Source organism: Mesitornis unicolor, unplaced genomic scaffold (genome assembly GCF_000695765.1).
Source record: "Mesitornis unicolor isolate BGI_N332 unplaced genomic scaffold, ASM69576v1 scaffold35171, whole genome shotgun sequence".
NCBI classification, from domain to species: Eukaryota; Metazoa; Chordata; class Aves; order Mesitornithiformes; family Mesitornithidae; genus Mesitornis; species Mesitornis unicolor.
Window position 1 is genome coordinate 1 of NW_010165034.1, and position 9,477 is coordinate 9,477.

The following is a 9,477-nucleotide window of genomic DNA, read 5'->3' on the forward strand; positions in this document are numbered from 1 at the left end:
AGGACTGGCCCCAAAACAGAACCCTGGGGAATGCCGTTTCAGCCATGTGCCAGCAAGCAGTTGGCAGTATAGTGTGTTAGATGAAAAAAAACTTTTTTAGAAACTTTTATCTAGTGAAGAGAGCTGACAGGGGCGGGGGAAATTAATCTTCTGAAATATTTGGTCACTAGTCACTTGCAGTGACAGGCTGTCAGGTTAGCTGTGCTCGCACAGAGTTTTGTATGGCACCTCCTTTATATTGAAGGTGCTTTCATGATCATTGAAAGCAGCAGTGCAATCCTTTGCAGGGGTTTCCCTGGAGGATTGTGACTATGCAAAATTTCCCTGACATTTGCCTTGTTTTTCTGTCTCACTTTAGGAAGAATACCGAAATTCAATGCCTGCATCCAGTTTCCAGCAGCAGAAGCTGCGTGTGTGTGAAGTCTGTTCAGCATATCTGGGTCTCCATGACAACGACCGGCGTCTTGCTGACCACTTTGGAGGCAAATTACACTTGGGTTTCATTCAGATTCGTGAAAAACTGGATCAGCTGAGGGTAAACTTGTCTGTTTTAAACCTTCTCCTTGTAAATCTGAAGACATTCAACACTTTTATTATGTTCATACAGAATTCTTTGCATAGTGCTTGTAAAAGCCCAGAAATTTCTGATTGCTGATTCCGTGGAACTTCAAGTGGAAGTTGGCATGGCCTCATACTTGGTTCTGTTCAGTAATTTCTGGGTTACTAAATGTGTACCCTCAGAATTAGTCAAACCAGATCACTGCTGTAATTTCTTCCTTAAATATATGTGACTGTACCGTTGCTCTTTCTCATTGGATTGGCTGAGATTTCTCACTGTGGGTTTTTTGACTGTTGAAGAGCACTCGTAACGAAAAGCTTGAACTGAAGCTTCACGTAGTGCTGTCAGTGAAGATGATCTTCAGTAGCTGAAATGATTAGAAGATTTCTGGAATGGTTTGTAATAGCATTGCTGTGCTGGCCTTGCTCACAAGCAGAGACCTTTAGCCAACTCGAGTAACAGCTGTGGTTCCTGTGCCTTATTCACTAGGCAGTTTATTGATCATTGGCATGAGGCCAGACCAATGTTTCATTGTGCTGTGTGTGCTCGTATTGGGACAGTCCCTTGCCTCAAAGCTTACTGGCTTAGAGCACAAATGCTCAAAGCGGAGAGTGGCATTTCTTGCACTGATGTGAGCTAGAGAAGTTGTGAGGAGAATGAGAACCTTGACAGAGACCCTGACTAGCACATAAAATGCCGTGAAATGGTTCTTTGTCTTACTGCCTTTTTCTTAGTACCTGAATAGTCTCCCTGCAGATCTCTCCAACCTGTTACTCTATGCCTGAAATGCAGTGTGAACTTTTTTCTAGAAAACAGTGGCAGAAAAGCAAGAGAAGAGAAACCAGGATCGTTTGAGACGGAGAGAGGAGAGGGAACGAGAGGAGAGAATGGGCAGACGGTAAGTGAAAGCTGCTAACTGGTTTGTCAAGTTGCTTTTGAAATAGTATGATTTCTTGTATCTGAGCATTGCAGGAAAGCAGCGTCTGCTGCGGGAGCAGCTGTTGGACGTTCTCTGGATGCTATGTGAGCACCTTGGCATTCAATTAAAGACATAAACAAATGCACAAATTCCCCATCTTAGAGTGATTGCACGTGTATTGTTTTAACCTTCATTGTGTATCTGGAAGATGTGAGCTCCCTGGAGTCTTCAGGCATATATTGGTCTAGTTCTTGTCTCTGAGAATATGAATCTGGATAAAATGCCCTCATCCAATGCATCTGAGTGGGAAGGTTTAAGATGAGTCCGTGCTAGGTCTGCTCAAATGGTGCTAGTCATGCAAAAATTCCCTGGACGTCCCTCCTTGCTTTTAGGTTAGGACGTAACAGCAGACTGGAGCTGGTATCCAGCAGCCAGATGGTGGACCGCCTGTCTTGCTTCAAAACTTCTACAATAACAGTGAAGTGCTTTTGGCACAGCTTTGGAAAACACTTCCTAGGGGATCTGGGGGATCCCACGGGTTGGCTACTTCTGGTGTTGTGGCTGTATGTGTCACCTTTTGCTCATATGTGTATAATCCTTGAGCAGAGGGAGTGGCTGCAGTGTTGGTATTCGTAAGCTCTTCTGCCTGTTGCCAGCTGAACTGGAAAAACTATTTCTTCTGGAGTTGAACCAAACAGACATTGTGTGTGAACAGCTCAGTTAAACAGCCTGCTGTGGAGAGGGTGGTTATTTCCAGTGGTCAGGCAGAGGAAGTGCCAGAGAAGGAATGCTGTTCTCAGTGTCACAGCATTTCCCCAGTTAACTCATGTGCTTGTCTTCTTGTACTTCTTGCATCAAAAAAGCCAACCATGCTCCCTGTGAAAAATTTGTTTTGACCCTCAGTATAAACTGCACAGTGTGCTTCAGCCGTCTGTGTCTGAAGTATGAGAGGTGCGTAACTGGAGTATGCTCTAAGATAGTGCTGGCTTCTGGGTATACGTTGCTGGAAATGCTAACAAATACCAGAATTGAAGCAGCTTGGTTTTCTGTGGTCTGCAACTTGGTGATTTTGGTGTACTATGAAGATGTAAGCCCCAAATTGTTACGCATCCTGCAATTACGGTGTTTTATGTGGGTTCTCTCTCCCTGTAGATTGCCTGGTGTCATATCAAGCACCAGTTCATGCTGCAGCTTTTTCCTGAACTGCAGCACTTTATGTAGAGCCTCACAACTTTCTGGCATCCACACAAGACTGTAATGAATGCAGTTATATTTGGGGGCTGCGGAATCTGGAACTGGCTGATGAGTGCAGGAGTTAATCAAAAGGGACTGATATGTGTTGTTGATATGGGCAGAAAGATGCAAATGAAATGAGAATTGTCTTCCCATGCAGCTGCTTCGTGACAGGCTCTTTCTGACTCACAGTAGAGCGATCTAACCCATACTCAATGCATCTGTCCCCGTGGTGCCTCCTCTTCCTGGAGGTCATTTCTATGTGATAGTTGCTCAACAGTTGTCTTCAGGAAGAGTCCTCTGAATCTCTCAGTTGGTCCCCAAAATGCTGGCTTTCTTACTCCTGTAGCATATCTGAAACTTCAGTTTTGTGGTTTAGAAAACAAAACAACACAACAAAACCTCAGTTCTTGAGAGTTAAGGAGCCTCTTCTGTTCACAGGTAGCCCATATATGGATGCATCTGATGAGATGGTTTGAAGAGCACTTTTGAATGTTTATTTAATACTTTAAATATGAACCATTTAAGAACTCCGTTGAGTTGGCCTAAAGTCTGAGTTCTTGCTGGTTCCCTCTGTGGCACTACTTAGAGACTGTGGCCAGCTTTTGCTCTCGCTCTCTATGAAGGCATCTGTATGTTCCTCTGTTCAGATACCAGAGAAAAGCTTGTGAAGGAGCCAGGAGTGCCATACAGAGGAGGTCAAATTATTTTCCTCTCCAAAATAAGCACTTGACCCAAAGAAGGAAAAGAGTTTTCTCAGTGGATGCCTAGTGTCAGAACTGGGACTGGAGCCCAGATTTCTCAGCACCTCTTTCGGGAGCTGTGCAACACCATGCTTCCAGGGGCGTTTTTCCATCAAAAACTATTTGGTGACTTCTACCGCCTTTCAGACAGCCTCTCTTAACCACAGCTTGATACTTTGAAGAACCACAGAAAACATGCTTCCTTCACAACTCTTGTCGTATCTTCATATGCAGCATCTGCACGGTGTTACTCTGTAAGAGAAAGAGTACTGCTTGACTTTAACAAGTCTTTGGTGACTTACAGGCACTGTGACATACTATGGAAACCTGTAGATTCCCTTGTGAAACTCTTAGCTGTCACAGACTATTAATTTCTCAACTAAACTGATTTCCTCATAGGAATGAGTGAACTGTGTTGTCACCCCTAGTGGCAAATAAACACAAGTCCTTTGGTGTTGCCAGTGGCTTCAGGCTACCTGGTAATCTCTTAAGACAATCAAGATTCTGTGGAGAGGTGGCATGCTTGGAAGTGCAAACTTTGGTATTTGCTTCCACAGTACACCAGCAAACAAGTCTAGGTGGAGTTGCCAAATGGATTTCTTTTGTATTAAGTTGGACAAAACACAGGTTATAAAACTTGGGACATAGCCTCTGTGATGCTATGGAAGGAAAAAAAAAAGAAGGAAAAAAAATTACAAGTATACTCAGCCTCTCACTTCTCTGGACAGCAGTCTTCTACTGTATCCTGCTGTATACTGATTCAGGCTTGTAAGGAAAGTGCTGTTTTGTTGAATCCTTCCTGAATTCTGAAGTCTAGTGCTAGGGAGTGATTATCAGGAGTTTGTTGTACAAGCTCCTGCTCAGATCATAGGCGTGGAAGGGCAGCCAGCCTTTACAGGAGATGTGGAATGGCTTTGTGTGGCTGTGTGCACCGGTGATTCAGAATAAAGTGAGCAGGAGAGAAAGAACATTAAGAACTTTGAGTAATTACAACCACCAAAAAAAATCAGCTGCCTGCCAGGCATCTCCAGGAGGTCCTGCTGCTCTGTCAGGTTCTGATACATGAAAAAGGAGATGTGTAGTTATTGCTTTGCTCTCCTGGTTTATCAGCTTTTCCTTGGTCTGGTCGTCTTGTGTGTTGCCTCAACACATGGTTCATTTGCCTGACTCCATGTTCAGCTCCACCTTGTTTACAGTCCTTCTACCTGAATTCCTTTCTAAATTTTGGTGGCCTTTTTTTGTTTGTTTTTCCATTTCTACCATGATTGAGCAATCTCATTTCATTGTGAAGGAATGTCAGTGCACATTGATTCTCTTAATCTTGGCTTATTCAGGTATGGTTTTAAATGATATTATGAAAACAGATGCTGCTTTAGTGCTTTTTAACATGTTGTGTGTAGCTTTCAGCCGCATCTCGTGCTACAGTGCCAGAACAGCTCTGTGGCTGTGTAAATGGAACTTCCCCTGTGAGTCTGTATGCAGTGGGGAGACAGGAGCAGTTATGAGTGAGTCTCTTAAGTCACTAAACAGGGAGACTGACCATTTCTCAATTAAAGTTAAACCAGACTGTTCAGACAGTGTGAGATGTTTTGGTATAAGCTGGCTCTGAAATGTGGCCACAGAGAAAGAGGGAGGGTGTATCCTTCACTGTGGAGTGGTATTTTAAGGGTTGCTGAGTAATGGTGCTTCAGACGTTGAAAGCATTGTGACGTTGCTTACAGACTGTCAAAAGCTAATGCTGACAGCTTGAAGCTGAGAGTGTCACACATGAGCTCTGAAGCAATGGAAATGAGAGAAAGAAGAGTGAGGCTTGGATGATTGTTCTCAGGTCTGGGATTAAGGATGTTCAGTGTGTGTTCAGTTACTTTTCAGTAATAGTTCTTCCCTTGTGTCCCTGTCTCCTATTTTTTTCTAGCTCATCTTTCCCAAACAGGAAAAAAATATTGATGCAAATTTCCTTCTAATGTTCATTAAATAAATATGATGAGTGAGAAAATGCTGTTTTCTCGTTATTAGGATTTTTTAATGTGCAACTACGTCAAAAGAACCAAAATCAGAAAACTGCCAAGTGTGTTTCTGACTGGAGGAGAGTGGCATTTTTCCTTGAAAATGTTAGAATTGATCTAGGTAGTGTTAGTCTGTAGAGGATAAAGAGTATATGACAAATATACACTGCAAATTTAAAGTTGGAAATGTTTGTTATAGTGCTTTGTTAACAGAGACTGAGTTGGTTTGTAGACCTTTTCTGTTCTGACGGGAAGCTCTGCATGTAGAAACTAGTGTTTCTATGAAGTTCTTCAGTTTTTCACAAATTCTCCCTGCCCCTCACATTGAAGCTAATTAAATATTTTAGTGGTGAGCTTTTTTTTAACTGACATTACTTCGGGAATTGCTACGCTCCTGTGAAGAGCTGCCAGAGTGAACATGTTGATTTATTGAAAGCCCACTGACTGTATCATACCTTGTCTCGCTTAATTCTCCTCTTCTTTCTAGGTCTGGATCGAGAAACAGAGATCGTCGAAGGTGAGTGCGCAGTCCTACAGTTCTCCCAAATGCCAATTTGTGTTTCTGTCTAGCTGCTGAGTTTTTGCCTAGGTCTCATGAATGGCATTTGTTCAATGCCCCAGTCTCTTTGTTCTGCTCCCTGTAAGAAATGAGAGCTACTGCTTGGGCACCTGAGCGGTGCTGTGCAACTTAATGTCACCTGTCAGCTAGAAAGCAGATGCTGGCTGGCTTGGTCAGGGCAGAGGTGCTGTGTGCTCCCAAGTATGAGTCTAAGAATGTACTTGATGCCTTACTCAATAAATGTCTAATATACTTTCATAATTTTAATGTCTGAAATATATCTGCTACATATATTGTACCTCAGATGTAAAAATACAGAGATTCAAGGTTAAAGCTCCCACATCTCTGTGAAGAGCTTGCCTTAGCAGTATGACAGCATTCTCTGTGATCACGTACCTGGAGATCTTCCTCTATTGCTTTCCACATACTTTGCACTCTTTTTTGTTTTCAGAGCAGATTGAAACAAATCTGTTTCTGAAGTGCAGTACTTTCACAGGGGAGACTCTCTCTCGGCAGACTGCCATACAGGTTATGGTAACTTCATAGTTTATTTTGGCTTCTCTTCTACTTGTACAAGCCTCACTTGGAGTGAGCATGGTTGGTAAGCTCTGCTCTAGGCACTGGCACATGCTTACATTAATGGTGGGAGCTTTTGATATAAGCTTCCCAGCAAATCAAATTTACCTGTTGGCATTTTGTTGGTAGCATGAGGCCCAGGAGGGAGGATGCCCACCCCATGGCTGATCTGCCTTCTGTGTTGGCAGGGAAGTGGCTGGGGGGGTAAGCGCTCTGGATATTTGTTACTTGGAAATGTCTGAGATGCAGGCTCAGGTGCTCAGCTCCGACGTACCGGCCTGTCTCCCGAGTCTGAGGCAGTCTGTGTCCTCTTCAGATCACGGTCTCGGGAAAGGAGGCGAAGACGCTCAAGATCGGCTTCCCGTGAACGGCGGAAGTCTCGTTCCCGGTCTCGAGACCGACACAGGCGCCACCGGAGCCGTTCCCGCAGCCACAGCAGAGGTCACCGACGGGGGTCCAGAGACAGGAGTTCAAAACACAAGTATGTATTCCTCACTCGAGTGCTTCTGAAAAGGGCATCACAGAGAGCTACCACAGTCCCTTAGAGCAAGCAGGAGTGTGACAGGTTTCTCAAGTTAGCAGCTGTAGTGCCCTGCACCAGCTCCTGAGCCAAAGCAGGATTTCCCAGTGGCCATTCATAGATGGCCTCACGTGAGAGAAGTCAGGCAGTAACCGTACAGCAAAATCCCAGCTTGAAGAGAAGGAGAGTCTAGAAGATGGAACTGGTTCCCTGATTTGCTGTGCTGAGCCTCGAGAAGTTGCTTGTTTCCGTGTATAAGCAGCAGCACAAAGGCCAGCCTGAGCTCACTCAGCCTCCCCAGGCCTGTAAAAGCCAAGTAACTGAGAGGCAGTTTTGACATTACATTTCTATGGTTACCTTCTGCTTCCCAGCTTCTTTTTCTCAGCACTGGCATGGGGAAGGAAGTGTATGATTTGGGACCTGGGGGAATCCTTCTGTTCGAGTAAGAAGGTTGAAAGACTGTTCTTTAGGTATCTGCACTAGAGGTATGGGAAAAGGCAGCCAGGAGGATGGAGTATATAATTCCCTGCCACTGAGGAGAAGTGCTGCAGTCTGAAGAGGGGCTTTAAGTCTCTTCTGAAACTCAGCAAAACATGGATGGTGTTGGCAGAAGGATGAGGCAAGCATATGTAGGAGTATTAGCAAAATTTAAAGGAATCATTGTGTTTCCTTACAGCCCTTTTAAGCCCAGGAGCAAGTCTATCACCAGGTGCTTGCTGAAGTTAGATCTGGCTTTTTAAAAATGCTCCTACTTGGGGTGTGCTTTAGCGCTGTCTCACCTGATTAGACACCACCACCTCAAGTACAGTTCTGGAAACAAACCTACTATTGTGTGTCTTGTGTCACTTTAGCTAAGGGGTAAGAACAGATTTTAAAGATACCTGATGAAGGGGAGGGAAATAATGGTTTGAAAAATTAAGTCTGTTAATAATTGAGGGGGGGATGTAAATACTGTTGATTCTCCAATGGCTGAGATACTAAAGTCCTTTTTTAAATCTGTCTTGAACATGAAAAATAAAGAAAAGAAGTTTGGACAATTAGGAAGTGAGGAAGACCCTGTTATAACTATTACTAAAGAGCAGGTAAGGGATTACTTTGAAAACCTTGAACACATTCAAATCGGCCTACTGAGACTGTAAGGGGGATTGGCTAGCTGACATACTTCACAAAATTACTGAGAATGGGAGAGATCAGGGTCAGAGAGGATAAAACAAAAACAAGAGAACAAACAAAAACCCTATGCCCTGAAAGAGGGTGAAACTTCTGCCTTCACCACAAGAACTAATGAAATGTGCATTCAGGTTCTGCTGGTCTGAAGTCTCACTCATAGAAAGAAATGAAGAGCCTGTCGCAGTATTTGGAGAGCTCAGAGTAGGTCGACAATGGCCAACAGGGGACAGGGAACGAGTTCATCTCATCAGACAGATGTATGTTGTCTTCTGGTTAAATGACACAGTTTAATGAAAATAAAATGGCTCATGTGATACAGAGGGCTGTAAGGTTTTAATATCTCAATTGTGCAGTATTTCCAAACCTTACAGTCAGCATGAATGAAAGCTGGAACCTCTGAGGTACCTGCCTGGTCCTCTTCATGTGATCATAAAGAAAAACCTGTGTACTGAGTCCTAGAGTAAAATGTGCTGGCTCAGTGTGGTCAGTGGGAGCCTTTGCCTGGTTCTGAAGGGTTAGGGGCCTCTGGGGCGCATTTAGAATCAGCACTGCTTGAAGGTTGCTAGTCCATAGGCTAGCAGGAATCACACAGGGAAGCAGCCTTTTCAGATTGGACCTGACATGAAGCCCTCTGCTTAATTCTGTGTGGGCTGATGCAGCAAACCGCTGTGGAAAATCTGTAGCTGTCACTTGGGCAGGTTGTGAAAATACTTGCCCATGTTGTGGGCTGTAACTATAAATCTGTATCATCCTGACTTTGAACCCAGGATGCTGCCAAGGACAATGCTTGCCAGGATGCAAAGTAAAAAAAAAAAAAAAAGCCCAGGGCCGAGCAAGCATTTGAGTCCAAAAAATGCAGTTGGTAGAGCAGAAAGCCACTAGCTCAGATCATAATGAAAAACCACTCTAGAAGACACAGGAAGGCATTGCAGGCACTTTAGTAGGGCTCAGTAAACGCACAAGGGGCCCAAGGAACATCTCAGAGAGCCTGGGTGGCAACAGCTTGAAGGGATCACTCCGAAGAGAGAGTAAAAATGGCTGTGCCACGAGCTCAGCGCAGCAAAACTGGCATTCTCTTACATGAAGCTTGGAGAGGGACCAGAGTTGCTGTCCTGAGGGCCACCACTCCTGACATCACAGCACCTAGGCACATTTCTGTAAGAAACCTGGGTCGTGCCACAGCCCTGTAGGG

General features: G+C 44.2%; 1 protein-coding gene across 1 annotated transcript in view; it reads left to right on the forward strand.

The window, feature by feature from the left end:
- Positions 1-358: 358 nt before the first annotated feature.
- LOC104548480 (putative RNA-binding protein Luc7-like 1) overlaps positions 359-9,477 on the forward strand; it is a gene marked incomplete at its 5' end in the record, with an annotated part of 9,364 nt that continues 245 nt past the window's right edge. The window contains 4 exons of the mRNA XM_010194506.1: positions 359-535; positions 1,369-1,457; positions 5,948-5,977; positions 6,912-7,076. Coding sequence (XP_010192808.1) covers positions 359-535; positions 1,369-1,457; positions 5,948-5,977; positions 6,912-7,076 — 461 coding nt within the window. The remainder of the gene's footprint in view (positions 536-1,368; positions 1,458-5,947; positions 5,978-6,911; positions 7,077-9,477) is intronic.